Source organism: Anolis sagrei, chromosome 4 (assembly GCF_037176765.1).
Source record: "Anolis sagrei isolate rAnoSag1 chromosome 4, rAnoSag1.mat, whole genome shotgun sequence".
In the NCBI taxonomy this organism is placed as follows: Eukaryota; Metazoa; Chordata; class Lepidosauria; order Squamata; family Dactyloidae; genus Anolis; species Anolis sagrei.
The window spans coordinates 101678413-101700543 of NC_090024.1; the positions used below are offsets into that span (position 1 = coordinate 101678413).

General features: G+C 39.6%; 1 protein-coding gene across 5 annotated transcripts in view; it reads right to left on the bottom strand.

Annotated features, from left to right (window-relative positions):
- The window catches only part of TRIO (trio Rho guanine nucleotide exchange factor), a 373539-nt gene that overhangs the window by 77196 nt on the left and 274212 nt on the right, over positions 1 to 22131 (bottom strand). For all 5 annotated transcript variants that reach the window (XM_060774659.2, XM_067467537.1, XM_067467536.1 and 2 more), the window contains exon 34: positions 20837 to 21080. In XM_060774659.2, coding sequence (XP_060630642.2) covers positions 20837 to 21080 — 244 coding nt within the window. The remainder of the gene's footprint in view (positions 1 to 20836; positions 21081 to 22131) is intronic.

The window sequence follows — 22131 nt, forward strand, 5'->3', positions numbered from 1 at the left end:
CACTGCACATTGTTGACAACAGATTTGTGCAAAAGAGTGACATTTAGAAACCTTTTACTGTTGCCAATTTTTTCATGAACCCAAACACTGAGCAAAGGGGACCCTGTTTGTGGTCCGGACGCATGGTTTAAGAAGCAATGATACTGAAGATATCAGTTCTCCCACCATGTAAAATGACATACCCAACCGGAAGCATAAGGCAGTTATTGCAGTGGTTAATGGATATTGGGAAATCCAGGTTCAAGTCTCAGCTGAGCTGATGACTTTGGGTTGATCATCCACTTTCAACCTAAACTACATACCACGAGTTTCTATAAGGTATAAGTGAAGAGGAAAGATGCTACATAAATGTAATAATATTCCTTGGAAAGGTAAACATACCACAGATTATGCTATGGACAAAAAGAGGATCTATTACTGTATGCTCAAGTTGTTTCCAATTTATGACAACTCTAAGGCGAAGCTAGCACAGGTAGAAAGATTTTTTCAGAGGTCGGTTACATTTCCATTCATCTGTAGTTGAGTGTGCGTGACTTGCCCAAGACAATCCAGTGGATTTCCATAGACGAGCATGGATTCAAGCTCTGGTCCTCCAGGATCCTAATCCAATATTCAAACCATTATACTATGCTGGCTCTCAGAGGAGGAAAGTGGAATGCATTTTGATGGTGGGAACCTGATGCACTGGAGGACAACATCCTGAAATAATAGCATACCCTCCTAATGTCTTGATTTAACAGGAACAGTCCAGATTAATTTCATTGTTCCAGTTCTTGAGCTACTCTAAAAACATCTCAGTCTCTTTCTTCCTTTTGTTTTTCCACCTTTTGGGGTGTAGGGGTTCCTTTAATTGTTTCAAACTCTGTTCTAAGTGAAAAAGTAGACTGAACTCAACTAATTCAGTGGGGAAGAGGACAGAACCTTGCTCTTCCCAGTAGGATCAGGCAAAGGAAAATTCCCACAATCTCTCCTAGCTTGTGTGTTTTCCCCCATTTATAACATTTGGCCCTCTTGATTACATTGATGTTGACTGTATCCAAGTTTTCATTTGTAAAATGTAAGAGGCTATATAATAGCTATATGGTTTCAGGATGTTTCAGAGCTTCGGGACATGTGCTTGCCTCCTGCCTATTAATTATGAAGCAGTCCCAACACTGAAGAGTGTGAAGCAGCTACAGTTACCTGGATGGATCTTTATGGATACATAAATGGGATTAAATGACTAAATGTAATTTGGTATCACACTCCTACAATTTCCTCTTAGTCTACATCAGCCGTCAGCAATGTGGTGCCTTCAAAATATTTTTGACTACAACAACAATATATCAGTACACCTCTTGTTTCTTAGATTTTTAAAAATGTATATTTATCATCAAAGAAATTGATTCATACAATTAGTTATGGAAATAAAAATATTGAGTATGATGGTACTTGGGGGTACATCTCTGATTATTGTAAAATAGCCAACACTGTTTTAACATTTCACTGAGATAGTTATGCAAACTAACCAGCACCTCTGCACTCCAGTAAAGACTTTCTGTATATATTTCAGATTTCAATATTAATGTCAAAAATACGTAGTATGATTTTACATAGGATTTGTGCTACAGGTAAACTAGTTTTTGTTTATTTTTCCTAACTAGGAAGCTATTCTTTTTGGTGTGACTAAGACACTGAAATAGTATCTCTGGCTCTAGTCATGGAACAGAGACAGCTTTGGTCGCCTTGGTGGATGACCTTAGCAGAGAACTGGACAAGGGGAGCGTGTCTCTTCTAGTTCTCTTGGCTATTTCAGCGGCTTTCGATACCACCAATCATGGTATCATTCTGGGTCGGCTCTCTAGAATGGGTCTTGGGGACACAGCTTTGCAGTGGCTCTGCCCCTTCCTGGAGGGTTGTACCCAGATGGCGATGCTTGGGTATACCTGCTCAGACCCCTGGCTATTGAACAGTGGGGTCCCACAAGGTTCTATTCTCCCCCCCATGCTATTTAACATCTACATGAAACCGCTGGGTGGGGTCATCCGGAGTTTTGGAATTGGGTGTCATCTCTACGCTGAGGATGCACAATTCTAATACTGTTTTCCACCCCATTCCAAGGGGTATCCTGGACTGGTGCCTGGCAGCTTTGATAGACTGGATGAGGGCCAATAAGCTTAACCAAATCGAGACAAGACAGAGATCCTCCTGGTCAGTCGCGAGGTTGATCAGGTTATAGGGTGGAAACCTATGCTTGACGGGGTTACACTCCCTCTTGAGGACACAGGTCCACAGTCTGAGGGTCCTTCTGGACTCAGCACTGAAGCTTGAAGCTCAGGTGTCAGCGGTGGCTGGGATGGTCTTCGCACAGTTAAAACTGGTATGCCAGCTGCGACCATACCTTGAAAAGCCTGGTTTGGCCATGGTAGTCCATGCCTTAGTGACATCTGGAATGGACTAATGCAGGCATCCTCAAACTGCGGTCCTCCAGCTGTTTGGGCCTTCAACTCCCAGAATTCCTGACAATTGAACAAGCTCATTAGAGTTTTTGAGAGTTGGAGGCCCAAATAGCTGGAGGGCTGCAGTTTGAGGATGCCTGGACTAAGGCACTGCACTCTATGTGGGGCTGCCTTTTATGATGGTTCAGAACTGCAGTTAGTGCAATGGTCAGCAGCCAGAGTACTAACTGCGGCCAGTTACAGGGAGCATACTATGCCTGTTTAAAACAGTTCCACTGGCTGCCGACAAGTTTCCATCCCAAAGTGCAATGTAAGTTATTACCTATAAAGCCCTATATGTTTTAGGTCCAACCTATCCAACCTATATCTTTGAGATCGCATCTCCTTTTATGAACTGGCGCAAGCTCTAAGATCTGCCAGGGAGGCCCTCCCCTCGGTCCCACCTCCGTCTCAAGCGCGGTGTGTGGGGACAAGACAGAGGGCCTTTTCGCTAGTGCCCCCCCAAGCTTTGGAATGCCCCTCTAGAGAGATCAGATTAGCCCCCACTCTCCAAGCTTTCTCGACACAATTGAAAACATGGCCTTTTGTACAAGTCTCTGGACCATGATTAGTACCTTAACCACGAAACCCAAGGACCTAGCAAACAAATTATGTTACCACTTTATAGGCTAAGACAGTAAACAGTTTATTTTTATCTGCAGCTTTGCTGCATCTGTTGGATTTTAAATTGGTAGGATTTATATTGGTATGCTGTTTTATTTAAATGTATATTGTTCTTTGCAAACATATGTTGTTTATGTAAATGTATGCTGTTTTGTTGCAGAACTATTAAGTCCTTTTTATGGGGAGATGGTGGCGAGGTATAATAATAATAATAATAATAATAATTATTATTATTATTATTATTATTACCTTGCACCAATATTTCGTACATTTACTTGTAGCTGCTTACATCTGCGCAGAAAACAGGGCAAGTGTTTCTCCCCCTGTTCATTTTCCTTTCTCCAGAAAGAGCAACAGCATGGTTGTCATTTTATTTTAAAATCACTACAGTATAATAACACAACCATAAAATTTTTAATCTAGAGTTTAAAACTGTCTTCCATTTCAACACTCTAAGAAGCATTTTAGTGAAGAAACATGCTTGCTCCCCAGCTATTCCCCATATTTCAACATTGCAAAGTGTGATTAAACTGCTACAGATGTCTGGGGGAAAGTCAAACTGAAAGTTTCAATCTGTTTCACATGGGTCACATGAAGGTCACACCTTCCCAATTTCAGTGCACACATAATACATGAAAAGGGATTTGATTACATTTCAGTTTATAATTCCATAAATATTTCTGTTGACTTGCCACCAGAGCATCTTTCAGGGATGTTACAATGCAAGAATAAAAAATGCAAGGCAAAAGAAAGAGCTCAGACGTTTCTTACCAGGTGATTTAGCAGCCCTAAGTTTACTTATTGACATATATGCTAACCATAATTTGAAACATAAATATGGAAACCATAGATTGGTTTTCAAGCACACATTTCCAGCAATATTTGCTGTAATCAGTACTTAAACATAGAATTTTTGAAACCTTTGTCCTAGGAACAAGGATTAAAGAATGAAGTAAATATCAACATACAACTTGTTTTTAGCATCATTTAACATGCGGTCAGAACAAAAACATTTACGATACTGGTTGGTGCATTATAGCGCATACCCCTTATAATCTGTTTTCTAAACTTGTATTTCCACTTGTAGCCTCTTTTAAAATCCAGACTGATTTAAACCTGTATCAATAACAAGGTGCACATACTTGCTGTTGCTCATGACCAGCGTGTGCATGCTCCATGCCTAAGTTAGCAAACATAGCAGGCAACCAAATATACTCATCTACCTGGTTGAGTAGAACACCCATCCCAGTGACACTGCATGTTGTAGCATCTGAGAAACATTTCTGCTAAACGTAGAGCAGTTAGGAAGATGTCAGATGTTCCTCAGGAAAGTCTACTCTATCTCCGGAGCTGTAATTCATTTTGAACAGCACTGTGACAACCACACAATTTCCATCAAGTACAAACAGAATACCTGCACTACACTTAACAATAAAAGAAAAATATATATACTAGGTTCTTTACCTTGGCTATTCATTAGGTAATTGCCCCATTCCTTGGCAATGCTGGCAGACATACACCATTCAATGTGTTGTTGGAAGCCTTCATGGCTGGAATCACTGGGTTGCTGTGAGCTTTCCGGGCTGTATGGTCATGTTCCAGAAGCATTCTCTCCTGACGTTTCACTCTCATCTATGGCAGGCATCCTCAGAGGTTGTCACAACCTCTGAGGATGCCTGCCATAGATGCGGGCAAAACATCAGGAGAGAATGCTTCTGGAAAATGGCCATACAGCCTGGAAAACTCACAGCAACCCAAACACCATTCAGCTCTGTGAAATTTGCATCTGCAGAAACATCCTTAGGACTGAGACATCCATTAAAATTAGTATATCCCAATAATATCTGGAGCCTGAGTGTAGTTTAAAATCGAAATTTTAAGGGGAATATTTATTATTATTTATTTACTATATTCGTATACCGCTCTTCTCAGCCCTCAGGGCGACTCAGAGCGGTTAACAAAGCCAATATAATACTTAAACATGATAAAAACAGTTAAAAACAAGTTAAAAGAATAACATTATAACAATCAATAAACATCATCTAAGACCCTCAAACATTTTAATCAAACTCAAGGGACAAAGGATTCAAGAAGTTAATTCAAAGTCTTGATAGCAAATTCTTTCGGTTTCTATTCACCAGACAACATTCAAATATATTCACACTTTTCAAAAGTAGGAGCATCTGGTGGTGCAATGGATTAAACCCGTACGCCAATAGGACTGAAGACCAACAGGTTGGTGTTTCAAATCTGGGGAAAGCTTGGATGAGCTCCCTCTGTCAGCTCCAGCATCCCATGCAGGGACATGAGAGAAGCCTTCCATAAGGATGGTAAAACATCAGTCATCTGGGCGTCTCCTGGGCAATGTCCTTGCAGACAGCCAATTCTCTCACAACAGAAGCAACTTGCAATTTCTCAAGTTGCTCCTGACACAAAAAAATGCACAAAAGTAACTAAATATACATCTTAAAGCTCCACATTTATTGATAAACGTTTCATTGGAAAACATAATCAGTTATCTATCTGTACTATCTCGGTTTAAGTTAACTGTTTATCATATAGGCAAGTTAAACGTTGTCTGCCCATTCCCTGAACCTAGACTTTTTGGGGGAACCAATTAAGACATCTGATAATACCAAGACCCATAGTCTTCTGGTAAATATACAAAATCTGGTTCAACTTATGTTTTGTATAACTTGACAGTATTTCATACAAAAATTTATTTGACAATACTGTTTTGAATTAAGATATATTTTTAGCTGTAGATTTGTTTGATTTACTTTGCTAAAATTGACTATTTAGCACATTTTACAAATACAGCCATACCAGCTTCCCTATTCCTGACTTTTGGTTTCCCAATAATATATACAACAAATGGAAAATCCACTTTCTGTCCTCTAAAGGTGTAACTCCAACTGGTGCCTTAGCACATGCATATTGGTTTTACTCTCCGCTTTGCTTCTGTTAAGTCTTTTGTTCATCATGCTGAACTGTCGACTTAACACATCTGCGGAGGAGAAAAACATTTCTGTTCCGGCTCTGTTCCCATTAATATCCCCCCAGCCCGCTCCCCCACTTTATACCTAAGTCCAGGATCCAGTATTTACAACTTCCAGGCTGTCCATTTCCACAGTAGGGTGAATGCAGCGATTCCAGGCTGTCCACTTGCTCAACTCCGTTTGACATGGTATGCTTGGAACTGCTGCAAAATCCCCCCCTTGCACCTTTGCGTACGCTCCTGAAGGAGGATTTCCACACACAGCTATTCTTCTCCCTTTCACGCTCAGCACTCCCGAGCCAAAAGCTGAGGGCAGAATATACTTAAGACTTCAGCTCTTTTAAAGACCCTTCTGCACAGAGACTCCCTTCAGGGGATGTTCTCCTCTAATGTGCTGTGCTGGGCAGCTCCAGATTTCAGTCTCACACGAGGGAATAGCCAGATGTGATGGCTTGTTCTCTACCGTAAGTAGCCGAAGCAAAGCTCAGACAAAATTCTTACCCAGCTCATATGTTACTATGAGGAGCCTGTAGCTCAGAGAGAAGGGAGGATAGCATCGAGTTAATTTCCCAACGCTTCTCATTCTGAAAAAACGAAGAGTCAGCCCATCGAGCAAAGAGACTTCCCAGTTACCTAATAATATGATCAAAAGCATATTGCCAAATCACGAACTGGATGTGTGAGATTCTCCAAGTGGGTTAGGAATTACAAGCCTGAATTATGGGGTTGTCAGTGTTATGCAACACTATCCAGTGGCCATCACAACAATCATAACCAGAATTTACATGTAAAAAGAAGGCAATGGATTTTACAGAAGGTTGCTGTGAGTTTTCCGGGCTGTATGGCCATGTTCCAGAAGTATTCCTTCCTGACGTTTCTCCCACATCTATGGCAGGCACTCTCATGACCTTTTGGTCAGTAGTGATCTTAATGCAGCAGACTCCCAGCCAGCTGCGCCACAGTCCCGGTAATGTCTCATTACAACTGAGACGTGCATTAAAATTAGTATATCCCGTGAATATCTGGAGCCTGCGTGCAGTTTAAACTCGAAATTTTAAGGGGAATATGAAAAAGCCCTCAAATATTTTAATCCAACTCAAGTGACAATGGATTCAAGAAGTAAATTCAAAGCCTTGATTGCAAATTCTTTGGGTTTCTATTTACCAGACAACGTTCAAATATATTCACACTTTTCAAAAGTAGGAGCAATATCCAGTGGCCATGAAAACAATCACAACCAGAATTTACATGTAAAAAGAAGGCAATGGATTTTACAGAAGGTTGCTGTGAGTTTTCCAGGCTGTATGGCCATGCTCCAGAAGTATTCTCTCCTGATATTTCGTCAACATCTATGGCAACATCTATGGCAGGCATCTAGTTTCCAACAGAGGTTGTAAGGTCTGTTGGAAACTAGGCAAGTGAAGTTTATTGATATCTTTGGAATGTCCAGGTTGGGAGAAAGAACTTTTGTCTTCATGAGGCAAGTGTGAATGTTGCAAATGGCCACCTTGATTAGTATTTAATGGTCTTGCAGCTTCAAAGCCTGGCTGGTTGCTGCCTGAGGGAATCCTTTGTTGGGCAGTGTTAGCTGGCCCAGGCTGATTCTTGTCTGGAATTCCCCTGTTTTTTGAGTATTGCTCTTTATTTACTGTTTTTTAAATACTGGTAACCAGATTTTGTTCATTTTCATGATTTCCTCCTTTCTGTTGAAATTGCCCACACTCTGGACATTCCACAAATATACAAACCTCACTTGCCTAGTTTCCAACAGACCTCACAACCTCTGAGGATGCCTGCCATAGATGTAGGCATCAGGAGAGAATGCTTTTGGAACATGGCCATACAGCCCAAAAAACTCACCGCAACCAAGTGATTCCGGCCATGAAAGCCTTCGACAACACGATTTTACAGAATGTTACAATATGAAATTTTATTGTTTGGTTATAGAGATGTTCTGGAACCCCTGGTGGCACAGTGGGTTAAACCACTGAGCTGCTAAATTTGCAACCGAAAGATCGTTGGTTTGAATCCGAAGAGCGGCGTGAGCTCCTGCTTTTAGCACCAGCTTCTGCCAACCTAGCAGTTAGAAAACATGCAAATGTGAGTAGATCAATAGGTACCTCTCTGGAGGGAAGGTAACGGTGCTCCATGCAGCCATGCTGGCCATATGACATTGGAGATGTCTACGGACAACCCCGGCTCTTTGGCTTAGAAATGGAGATGAAAAGCAATCCCCAGAGTCGGACACGACTGGACTTAATGTCAGGGGAAAACCTTTACCTATGGAGATGCTCACATATGTATTGCTCAACCCAATTTTGTTAAGTATTTCAGAGTAGGAAAACATAGTCCTTCCTGTATGTAGTTATGTTAACGCAAGATTTTTGCCATTCTACGAAAATTTCTACATTCATAGAATCATAAGAGTTGGAAGAAACCACAAGGGCCATTCAATTCAACCCCATGCCATGCAGGAGACTCCCTGCCTTGCATGAAAGATCTCTGTTCAAAGTGGTAACTTTTCTATATAGAAAGTATATCCACAGAAAGAAGCATGAAGTCACAATAACATATCTAATGCAATTATGAATACTAGGAGATGGCACTCTTCTAAACCACCAATGGGTAAACCATGCCTTTCCTGATGTTGTTGGACTGCAATTCTCATCAGTCCTTTGGCAGCATAGGATGATGGAGTTCAAGGTCAGACATTGTCTAATTTTTTTCCAAAAATAGCACATTTCCATGCATTTGGCAACAATAGGTTACTGGTAATATCCAGCAAGCTTAAAACCAAATCAAAACATTTGCAGTTACAAATGAACCAAAATGCATGCACAAAATAGAGCAGGGGTCCTCAAACTAAGGTCCGATGGCCGGATACGGCCCTTCAAGGTCATTTACCGGCCCTCGCTCAGGGTCAACCTAAGTCTGAAACAACTTGAAAGCACACAACAACAACAATCCTATCTCATCAGCCAAAAGCAGGCCCACACTTCCCATTGAAATACTAGTAAGTTTATATTTGTTAAAATTGTTCTTCGTTTTAATCATTGTATTGTTTTAAAGAGTTTTTGGCACTACAAATAAGACATGTGCAGTGTGCATAGGAATTCATTCATGGTTTTTTCAAATTATAATCTGGCCCTCCAGCGGTTTGAGGGACTGTGACCTGGCCCTCTGTTTAGAAAGTTTTAGGACATCTGAAATAGAGGGAGTAAAAGACAGAATAACAGTAAGAATTATGCAGTGGTTGCTAAATGTTAGCTTTTTCAGAAAAAATAATATTTCATGATGATTTAAGGCTGGGGTGAAGAATCTTTAATTCTCCTGACGTTTTGGACTTCAATTCCTAGAAGACACACCCAATACAGGCAATAGATGACAAGAGCTGTAATCTAAAACAATGGGAGGGTCAAAGATTCCTTTCCATCTAGTCTATTGAAATCATATGACAATGCTTGACCTGAAATCAAGGCTGAGCCATCTGTGTAAAGAGAAAACTGCCCTTCGGGAAAACTTTATAAATGCATGAAAACGTGGCTGAACAAACACCAGCACAGGAATGATAGACAGAAGGTAGAGGATCTATCTGCTTGTGCATCCCACTGCATGGTACCTAATGATGGCCTTGGTTGGTGCAATGGTGATGCTGTATCTGCTGACCTGAAGGTTGGCAGTTCGAAGCCGCAGGTCAGGGTGAGCTCTCAAGGTTAGCCCTACCTCCTGCCAACCTAGCATTTGAAAACATGCAAATTTGAGTAGATCAATAGGTACCGCTTCGGTGGAAAGGTAATAAAGGCGCCCATGCAACCATGCCAACACGACCAGGGAGGTGTCTACGGACAACAGGCTCCTCGGTTTGGAAGTGGGAAAAGAGCACCTCCTTATAGCCAGAATGAACACTGCCTCCAGAAGCCGGAAACCTTTCTTCTGTGTATTTGTGTATCATTGTTTCACTGTTTGCCTATTTTTGTATGTTATCTGCTCTGAGTACTCTCAGGGAGATAGAACGGAACATAAATAAACAAATTATTATTATTGTTGTTGTTATTATTTTGACACAAAACACAGTATGTCACAGCAAATGAGATCTATATGCTGGATTTCATATCACAAAATCACAAGTTGAATACTTCCCAAGCTCCTAGGACTGTGTGATGTATTTTCGAATGATGCACGCAGATCCACGAAGGTGGCCTTTTGCAGTTGGCAGATCGTAATTTTGTCAATGTTTATTGTTTCCATATGCCGGCTGAGATCTTATGACACGGAACTCAGTGGGACCACCTGTACTGGTTTATGCTAGAGCCTTTGCAGTTCAATTTTGAGGTCCTAATAACAGCTGAGTTTTTCCTGTTGTCTTTCCTCAATGTAACTGTTGTTGTTGTTGTTGTTATTATTATTATCGTTATTATTATTATTAGAAACACAACAAGATGAGTTCACAGCTGGCTGTTGTATTGGACCACATGTCGGACACTTCCCAACTGTCTAGGACTGTGCGATGTATTGGCGAATAATGCATGCAGATCCCTGTAAGGTGGCCTTTTGCAGCTGGCAGATGGTAATTTTGTCAGTGCTGATTGTATTTAAGTGCAGGCCAAGGTCTTTAGGCACTGCACCCAGTGTGCCAATCACCACTGGGACCACCTTTACTGGCTTGTGCCAGAGTCTTTGCAGTTCGATTTTTAAATCCTCATATCTTGTCAGCTATTATTATTATTATTATTATTATTATTATTATTGGAGTGTGACTTGGAGATTTTCAGAGTACAGATTAAATATACATGTTAGCATTATGATTAAAATTCCCTAAGCGAAGCAACTTTGGGCCTGTCAAAAGTTATTCACTGGTATGAGAGAGAAATAGTCCTATGCTCTCATGTAATCCTTAAGTTTCTCCCCGTATACAGCTTTTCAAGTATATCATTTTAAAAAGCAACTATATACCACAACATATGCTTTAAGTCACCCAAAACCTGCTCTATCCAAAGGTCATCAGATGAAAACAGTTTACTTTACTAGAACATACTCAAAGACTGTCAAATATTTCAATCCGGCAGTTCCTAATCTGATATTAATAATATAAGCAGGTGATTGGGACCATTGCCTACAATAAGGCAGAATGGGCTATTTTTCTCAAGCAACAGATGCTTGGTAATGGGAACGGTCAGAAAGACATTGGAGGACAAAGGCATGTATGTAACATGGTCTGGCTCACATCCTTTGCTTTAGATGGCTTCAATTACTTGTGTCAGGAGACCACGCTGACTTTAACAACAATAGGGAATCAATGAGTTTCAAACATCCGATTTACAAATGACTCATAGTTAAGAACGGGGGTGAGACAACATGAAGGTAGAAAAATCTGAATGAATGCGTCATCCTGGAGAAAAGGGGTCTCCACTTAAGACTTATAATTGATCCTTGTTTCCACAGTAAGCCAAATTATCACAGGGACAGAAAGTGAGGGGAAATCTTCTGAACAGGGGCACAGACAGCAAAACAAACACCACAGGGGTGTTAACCCTCCCCTATGCTATCCAAAGGTTTTGTGTGTGTGTGTGTGTGTGTGTATTTAGATGGAGTTACACTTAAAAAATGTACTTGTTCTGACTTACATACAATTAAACTTAAGAACAAATCCACAGAACCTATCTTGGATGTAACTTGTGGACTTCCTGTACTAGATACATGGCAAAAATCTTAATAGAAAGGAAAAAACTGGTTCGCTCCACATTAATTTTCTGCCTTTGGGCAAGATGCATGTGCCTTTTTGAACAGCGCGTAACGAAATTACTTGAACTATGAAAAGCAAAATTTGCATGTGATGGCTGAATCTATTCATAGCTTGCTCTTCAAAACCAAGTAGCCAACACGTGAAAGACTTTCAAAGAGCCAGTCTATCATCAGATATGGTTTAAATTGAAATGCTCTCCATAAATTTGAGTTATGAGATACAAGTCTAAGAGCAGATCCCGAGAGATCCTGATTTACTACTATGTTTGCATTATGAGAGAGATCCTGATTCACTACTATGTTTGTATTATGGTTATGGAGAAGAATAGGAATATAAATATTAGGTCATTTCATTCTCACACACAAAAATGAAAAAAAAATTCAACAGCTACTTTGCTGGTAGAGATTATGCCAGTTTTTGCACATTTTCTATTTACTCCTACATTTCACAACTTTCTAGTGTGAATTTTATTTACACAAAAACGCCTTTTACATGAACACAATGGGCGAATTCTACAGCATGGTATATTCTACAAATCTGTAGCTAAGTTACAGAAGGCAACTGAACCATGTTAGTGAATTGTGAAGCTGTATATTCACGCTCTGCCGAGACTGTTCTGATGTAAACCGAGTGCTTTAGGTGTGATCAAGTGCTCCACATTGGGAAGTAGTATTGGTACTTCTGAGGCACACCATAATGTTATGGACTGGAACCAAGTGCAATATAATCTGACATGATGCCACAAGAATGTGAATGTATATTATTGTTGTTTAAAACTGCTTATTTTATAATGTTTTATACTTATTATCAATGTATATGGATTGCTATTTACATGATTTTAGTATGTTGTCAGCTGCTTTCGGTCCCGTGAGGGAGAAAAGCATGATATAAATAAAGATTTGTTGTTGTTGTTGTTAATATTATTATTATTATTTGAAACACAACAAGATTAGTACATAGCAAACAAGATCACCATGGTGATTGTTGTATTGGATCATACGTCGGACACTTCCCAAGTGTCTAGGACTATGTGATGTATTGGCGAATAATGCATGTGGATCCCAGTAGGTGGCCTTTTGCAGCTGACAGATGGTAATTTTGTCAGCGCCAATTGTGTTTAAGTGACTCTTCATGACTTCATGGATCAGTCCACGCCAGAGCTCCCTGTCGGTCGTCACCATCCCCAGCTCCTTCAAGGTCAATCCAGTCACTTCAAGGATACCATCCATCCATCTTGCCCTTGGTTGGCCCCTCTTCCTTTTTCCTTCCATTTTCCCCACATCATACTCTTCTCTAAGCTTTCCTTTCTTCTCATGATATGGCCAAAGTACTTCATCTTGGCCTCTACTATTCTTCCCTCCAATGAGCAATCAGGCTTTATTTCTTGAAGTATGGACTGGTTGGATCTTCTCACTGTCCAAGGCACTCTCCAAACTTTCCTCAACACCACAGTTCAAAAGCTTCTATCTTCCTTCGCTCAGACTTCCCTATGGTCCAGCTCTCACATCCGTAGGTGACTATGGGGAATACTATTGCTTTAACAACCGGATCTTTGTTGCCAGTGTGATGTCTCTACTCTTCACTATTTTATCAAGATTGCTCTCCTCCCAAGAAGGAAGCGTCTCCTGATTTCGTGTATTGTATCGATGATGATGATGATGATGATTATTATTATTATTATTATTAGGCACTTCTGATGAGCATTAGCATTTCTATTACACTCCTGCACTTCCTAGGCAGTGTCCCGATATACATCCAGAATGGGCCAAATGCACATTATTGTCCATTGCATCTCAAGTATCAACGACTTATACCTCAGTATACATAGTTGTCTATTATTGCTTCACTCTTTTTCCCCTCTTCCCTTGCAAATAATATATCAATTGAACATGAGAAAAAAAGAATAAAACATTTCCCTTACTTCCCACTAAAACGTTTTCATAGCACAGAAACAAATTTGTGCCATCCTTTGCCTCTATATATTGTTTTAATTTTTCTTCCCACAACAAAAAACAATATTTGGCTGGAAAGGCTTTTATGAATAAGTCCTTAAGTCTCCAGGCACATTGAATCACCTTCCTACACAGTTTAACTGCTGTATATTCTCTCTTCCTTAAATAAATAAGCATTAAGATGAGTTACAAGAAAAATCGTTTTTGATTATATGATGTTACGCTCATGGACAACAGAGAAAAATCATATGCACAACATATTTTGCAGTGAATAAAGCATATCTTGCTACTATGGAAATTGCATTTGTAAATTTTAAAATATGGTCTAGAAGATACATTTTTCTCAGCTGTTTTTTTTTTTAAAGGTAAATGTCTTATAATTTAAAATTTGTCATTCTGGCAGAATGCAGTGTAGGAATAATGCCAAAGTGCTCTGCCTCCGAGGACACAAGACCACCCAATCCCCAAAGCCAAAAGGTCAGGCATAAGGCTTCAACTGTTCAGTCCTTGGATTAGAAAGCATGTTACACAAATTACTAGGAATTTTATTTACAGTATGCATTTCCTGTCATGAGTGAGAGAGAGAATGAACTCAACAGCAAAGAATCATTATATTCTGCCAGTTTAATCATTTACTCCACCCTTCTTCTGACTATACTGGCCTTAGCCCAAAAAAATTGGCACACTCTCCCCAACAAGGGAACTTCGATAGATAATTTTGGGGTCAATACTTTGTGGATAAATACAACGTGACATTCCAACACATTCTGGACAGACTGAAGTTGTGCTTGTCCTTACTGTACAATGTGCCTACAGTTTTCGCACCAACAGCACAGCTGCATTCAGTAGGATTTGGTTTCTTAAGGCTACAAAGATTGCCCTGTTCGCTGAAATTCTCGTGGTTCCCCCTTCCCCACAGATTAAAAAAAATCAGCCCGTTTGTAATGAACTGAATGATCAGAAAATGACTTCTTTTGGAGGTATTATTTCATGTTGCTTCCTAAGCCTGGCAAACAAAAGCACTTTTTACTGGATCAGTCGGAAGCTGATCCATTTGAGTGCAAATGGCCCAAAGGTCTTTTCTTCTGAGTGCTCAATAACTTTCAATTCATTGATTTCCCCCCACAAGACACAGTCAACTGCCCAGCTTTCTTCGCCTGATCCTATTAAAGGGCTTTTCAAAATTGATGAGAGACAGTTTTAAAGGTTCAGGATTTGCTTCAGGGTGGTCAGTGAAAAAATAAAAGCACGAAGAAATTTGCCCTTTAACTTTTGCTGTCCATTAAAAAGAAGTGACTCCTTAATTGCGAACTCTTAAATGAAGTCACAACTGGAACAATGAGCATTCAGATTTGGCAAATGCATCTCAGCAGATATTCAATCTTAATTATCCCGCTGGCTTCTCTCACTTCTAGATGTTCTTTTTCTACCAATCTTGCCAAAAGTGATGCAACAGAATGAGGCATTAGCACAATGGGAGATACAAACCTCAGCAAAAAGTCCAGAATTATGAGTAACTATTATTTCATTGAACATATTCGTATTTTCTGAAGAACTCCGCAGTGAAACACAACATTCCAGAATCCTGCACATTCAACTAATTAATCAATCATGCAACCATGCAAAGCCCAGAGCGCTGGAGGAAAACTGGCTTGCAAATACTTATAAATCAAGAATACAAGTTACCAACACCAAATCCAATATTTCAAGGCACTGCTAATGAAAGCACATATAAACACAGATAATTTAGTATTTAGTAATAATAGTATTTAGTAATAATTTAGTATTTAGTAATTTAGTATCCGAATATTCTAAGGAAATGTACTATTCAATGTCTTTTATAAATATCAATACTCGAACAAAATCACATTTTTGTAACAAAAGAATGCCAATACAGAAATAAAAATTCCATATAATTTGCCCAAGATTCCGGACTACTGTAATTAAAATTCTATTTTTTTTCTTCAAGTTTGTTTACAAATCTTTATAAATGTTGGCTATTGCTTGATGTGATGTACTAGGCCCTTGAAAATCTACAGGTAAATATTAATTTACTGTTAGTTGTATTTCATGGCCGGTGTAAGGAAGTTATTGAAACTAGGTATATGTATTTGAACTGTTTAACTATTTGTTTGGTAACAGTAGCTGAAAGCTAGAGATAACTGGTTGTATCCATTGTGGCGTTGCCAAGGAGACCAGGCAGGAGAGAGTGGAAAGTGGGCGGAGCCTAGCGAGAGAAATCTATCTGCGTTTTGAAAAGAAGCAGTTAGTTAGGATTTGGAGTTCAGAGTGAGCAGTTGAGAGAGGAGAGAGGGAAGTGGAGAAGCAGTGTGTGTGAACAGCCAGAGGTTTCTTCAATCTAGGAAGGTTGAAGGGGGAAACCTGATTAGTTTCATTAGTCAGAAAGGACTAAGGGAAGCTTGTTTAGATCACTAGTTAGGAAAGAACTAGAGATCTAGGGTTTGATCAAGAAAGGATCAAACAGGAAGCTATTCACCTCAGGAAACATTGTTTAAGAAAGGGTTTCACTACAGTAAAAGTCAAATACAAGTTGTGTTATACAGAAGAGTGAACTGTATTGCAAACCAAGTTACATACAAAGTTTTCAAAGTATTTCCAAGTTTGTCAACAGCCTGCAACCATACGCTTTGTTCAAAATAAACTTATTAACTTTTGTTTGAAGACAGTGTCATCTCCATATATCTGCGTCTGGGGAACCAGTTCTCATCGGCATTACCTCCCGTTGGTGGCAGTTACCTGAATTACATCTATAATTATCCACACCATTTATAAATTAGCAAACCTTTGGAGATTTAAACAGAAGTAGGTGGAATACCTTCGCAGATTGGCCAGTGTTGCTAACCACAGTAAAACAAATCTCATTGCAAATTGGTGGCATTAGAATGGCAATCTTTACAAATGGTGTCAGCGAGGAATCACTGGGTTGTTGTAGGTTTTTTTGGGCTATATGGACATGTTCTAGAGGCATTCTCTCATGACATTTCGCCTGCATCTATGGCAAGCATCCTCACTACCTCTGAGGATGCTTGCCATAGATGCAGGCGAAACGTCAGGAGAGAATGCCTCTAGAACATGACAATATAGCCCAAAAAAAACCTACAACAACACACTTATTGTTAGTTGATAATATATTTATGTATTATATGTCAGTGTCCATACTTTGCCTATTAATGTTGATAGAAAAAACAATTCTTGGCAATGATGACAATGTTATGGAAAATGGATTATGGATAGGCTTCTGATTGTGTTGTGCTTGCTGAATTCGTTTCTACATAAGGCTAGATAGCCAGTATTATTGTACTTGTTATTAATGTACTTTTTATTTTAAACTAATTTTAAAATTAATTTTACTGTATCATTTATATGTAATTACTGTATGTATTATTTATACGTAATGGCATCGAATTGTGCAGGATGTAAGCCGTCCTGAGTCCTCCCCCGTTTTGCAAAACTAGTCCATTCCCCATAAAAAAGGGAAAAAGTGAATCACGAGTTTCCTCTTTAGATCCATCAATGGTAATCTTGAGAGATACATAAGGTCCACATAAGGTGTAAGTGTCCAGTAAGACCCCAGAATTTCTCTAAAATAGTGGTTTTAGAACTAAAATATGGTCGGCGACCTCACCATTACTATACCGTTGCAATGAGAGCGACAGGTCCTGCAAAACCTTCTACAGTGCTGAGGCTTATTAAATATGGTTTTCTGTGGGTGAGCAGATGGCGATTACTGGATGGCATATGTGCTCTATCGAAAACTAGAGATGAGGTGGTCTATTCAATGCAATTTTCTGAATAAGTACCCCAAATAACCAAACTGAATCTAAAGTTGACCAAAAACTGATTCGTAACCCTTGTGGTACTAATGTTTGAGAGTGGTCCTTGGTCAAAGTGGTCCCTGGTCAAAAAAAGGTTGGGAACCACTGCTCTAAATCATTACAACAGTAGATTAAATGGTGACTGTGCTCTCTATCCAAAGCTATATCACAAACTGCTTGTAAAAGTTTCCTCAAAATTAAACAGTGGAATCCTTGAATGCTCATGCCAAATAAAATTTGATAGGTTTTTAAAATGCCAAAAGACTCTTTGAAGACTTTTAATGTGAAATCACAACATGCACAGGATGTACGTAACTATGTTCAAAACATCCCTGTTATCACATCAGGCCTTTGTGCATAGCCAAATGCATACATAGACTCATATGGCTAAAACTAAATATACTTAAGGTACACAAGGAACTGTGTAAATACTGTTTGAAGTAGTTTACCTTTGAGAAAAAAGAACATCCCAATATGGACAAATGCATAAGGTAGTTGAAGAATTTGTTCCGTTGCTTTGTAGCTAATGACATCCCCTTGCCCACCCATTATCATTAATTTTATATTATATTGACTTGTTTTGTATTGTGTGTGTAGCATGTGCCAAGTCATTTCCTACTTAAAGCGAACCTATCATGGGGCTCGCCATATGTTAGAAACATTTGTTTAGAGGAGTTTGCCTTTCATTTCCCTGACCATGAGAGAGTGTGACATAAACCCAAGGTCTCCCAGTGGGTCTCTATGGCTGAGCAGAACTTACTGGATTTGGGTCTCCAAAGTCAAAGTCTGATACTCAAACTACTACACCATTAGCCACATTGAAATCCTAGAGAAAACAAGCTCAGTATAAATGTGACAACAAACCAATTGACCAGTTTTCCTTTTCATGCTAACACAGATCATTTTTATACTAATGTTTGTTGGCCATTTTAACTCAGTTGGGAAGTCTCCTGATATTCTTGGCTGCCACCCACAGCCAACATATGCACAGCATCAGGATGACATAATTAAGTCCTTCCAAGCCTGAGAGGTTTGAGTTATAATCTATGAATATAGCTACCTTGAAATTTCAGGTACCAGCTTCCACATTTCCTTGTTAGGACTACATTTTTTTCCTACCAGGACGCATGGGACCATGGAACAGTAGTACAACATATGCTTATGACAACCACCATGTCAGACTACACAGAGAAGCCAATGAAATCCATAAGCATGTGGACAATTTCAACAGAAAGGAGGAAACCATGAAAATGAACAAAATCTGGCTACCAGTATTAAAAAAAACTCTAAAATTACAACAGAGAGAAAACAACCAGGGACAGCTAATTACCTCTCAACAAAAGATTCCCCCAGGCACTAATCAAGGTGGTCTGTTGAAACATTCACACCTAGCTCCAACAGACAAGAGTTCTTTGTCCCACTCTGGTCATTCCACAGATATATAAACCCAATTTTCCTAGTTCCAACAGATCTCAGAACCTCTGAGGACACTAGCCATAGATGCAAGTGAAATGTCAGGAAAGAATACCTCTAGAACATGGCCATATGGCCCCAAAAACCTACAACAACCCACCATATGCTTTGCAGTCAGAAGACCTAAGCGCAATACTTAGCAACTCTATAAACTTGTCTAAAAACCAGGCAGTGTCCACTATACTTAGATTAGATGGCCCAATGATCTGATCTAGTTCCTATTATTTCTGTAACATTCCCTACTACGGCTGAAACAACAAAAGTGAAGGAAAGCATTACATTCTCAATCTGATTTCACTTGATCAACAAATTCAGCTGCATGTTATCACTACCACTACCACCACCAACACCATCATCATCACCATCACCACCACTTTCAATGTTGTCATAATCACCATTGCTGACTGCAGCAACTTTTTCAACCTTAAGTCTTTCAACTGCCAGATCTGTGTAGAAAAACTGGGGTCCACTTCCAATTCTTTGCCTTAATTTGCTACAGACAGAAAAAGCCTTCTAAATCCTGACATTTCTAACAAAAAGCTTATAGCGAAAAAGTTTTTCCCATTTCCAAACACCAAAACGTTATTGTGATTTAGTTCTCACCATATTTGAAAAGAGAGAGAGAAAAAAGTGAAGCATTTAATATTTGGTCTCATAATCCATTTACTTTATTAGGTCCACATAGAAATGGGTTTTCCCAAGTTCATGTAGGAGATCAACGTGGAAAAAAAAAAGAGAAAGCCATGAAGGCTGCAGTTTCTCTCTAAGGCAAATTGTTATGAAAGGTCTGACAAATACATTAAACAGAACACAAAGCCTGTTCTGAGTACATGGATTTCTTACACTAATTAAGTGTGTAACAAATGGCTCAGAGTTTAACCGACGATGTAAGTCTGTTTTATAAGTATATATACATATATTTTGTCTATTCCAAACAACTTTCCAGAAAAAAGGTTGTAATTCCCATAGATTATCAAATATTCTTGCAGATAGGGTCTATAAAGACTGGCCTGATTTACCATCTATTATTAATGGCTTCTATCTACTTTTTGCATACTAGGGTATTACCCCCACCTCAGCCGGGCAACAGATCAGTCCAAAGTGAAAGACCAAGCTTGCTGCCATCTAACTAAGCCCAGCTCTGGACACCAAAAATGAACGATGGAACAGAACTGTTTTCCCATGCTTATCAGAATGTGTAGATCCTTCCTTTACCCTTTGCAAGGACAATGATAGAACTGAGAAATATGATTGTCAACAGATGCCAGTATTTGTACACCTTGTGGATAATTTAATTACATATAGCCATATGGCAATGGATGGAAATATTTCTCCTCATACTTTCACAACAGGGAGTTGGAGGTAACCATAACACTTATTTGAGAATGCCCATAATACAGCCCACAAGAGGCCAACCTTAGCTATATTACCACTTATAGAACTGTTCTCCTCCTTCTCCCATGGATTTATTGTATACCAATGTACATAACAATGATTGTGTGAACCCCTACTGAAGATCATGTTGACTATTTCACCATGAGGTGGCAACTTGTGGCTCTTCAGATAATTCCCACTGGCTACACTGGAAAAGGTTGCTAGGAACTGCAGTTCCAGAAAATACAGAGAGTCAAAAGCCACCCATACGGACAATTTTCACACTACCCTCTTGAGTGGTTTAAGAAGCATAAGAAAAGAAACAACAGTGCACTACTTGAACCCCTCCATTTTCCTACCTTTGTGGTTAAAGATGCCTTCCATTTCCATACTGCTCCTAGAGTGGGCAATGCAGAGAGATCCACAGGGGACCAGCCCTTCTGCAGCTGGGGACCGGTCAGTGGTCCGTACTAGGCACCAGTCAGGTTTGTCATGTGGCCGCTCCAGAACCTCCACTGTCTGACCCCGACGGATTGTCAGTTCATTGCTGTTGCATGCGGTGAAATCATGGATGACCACTGTCAACTCACATCCGCCTGACAGCTGTGGAAAAAGCCAACAAAAATGGGAGGGCAATCAGCACAGTAATTCCAGAAGTATATGCCATGAATCTTGACAAATTTCACATGATTTAAGATAGTATAAAACTAATAGCAAAAATCAATTTTCGTATTACATTCTAATGCTAACTTTGTATATAGAGTGGTGCATGAATGGCCCCACACAATAGAAAAAAGATTTCAACAGAAAAATCACAGGAAATTTGTTGCGAAATACGTATTACAGATAAACCTGGACTATATCAAAGCATATGAAAAGTAAAACATAACAGAATGGATTTCCAATTGTGAAGGCATAACACAGAAACCATCCTGTCATTCATATACATTATAGAATCATAGAGTTGGAAGAGACCTCATGGGCCATCCAGTCCAACCCCCTGCCAAGAAGCAGGAAAATTGCATTCACAGCACCCCTGACAGATGGCCATCCAGCCTCTGTTTAAAAGCTTCCAAAGAAGGAGCCTCTACCACACTCCAGGGCAGAGAGTTCCACTGCTGAACAGCTCTCACAGTCAGGAAGTTCTTCCTAATGTCCAGATGGAATCTCCTTTCTTGTAGTTTGAAGCCAATTGTTCCGCATCCTAGTCTCCAGGGCAGCAGAAAACAAGTTCGCTACCTCCTCCTTTGACTTCCTCTCACATATTTATACATGGCTATCATATCTCCTCTCAGCTTTCTCTTCTTCCAAGTTGACCAAGAATGGGCAACTTGGAAGTCCCTGAACAGACTCAGAAGCAGAGTGGGCAGATCAAAAACAACCTGGCTAAATGGTACTACCTAGAGGAATCCTCCACCTTGTGGAGCAGAACAAACAACTCTGCATCTATATGCTTGTCCACTAGGCCCTGCCTCATGTACGGAGGAATAATTGTTTAAAGTTACAGACAATGCAGTTGCTGTTGCCCGTTTTTGGTCAAAAATTATTTAGCCGCTTGTGTTCCCTCTGTTTTTATCAGTTTAATAGTTATTTAGGCAATGCTTTTGACACAAAATAAATAAATAAAACTGGTTTGGTTTCCCAATATTTGTAC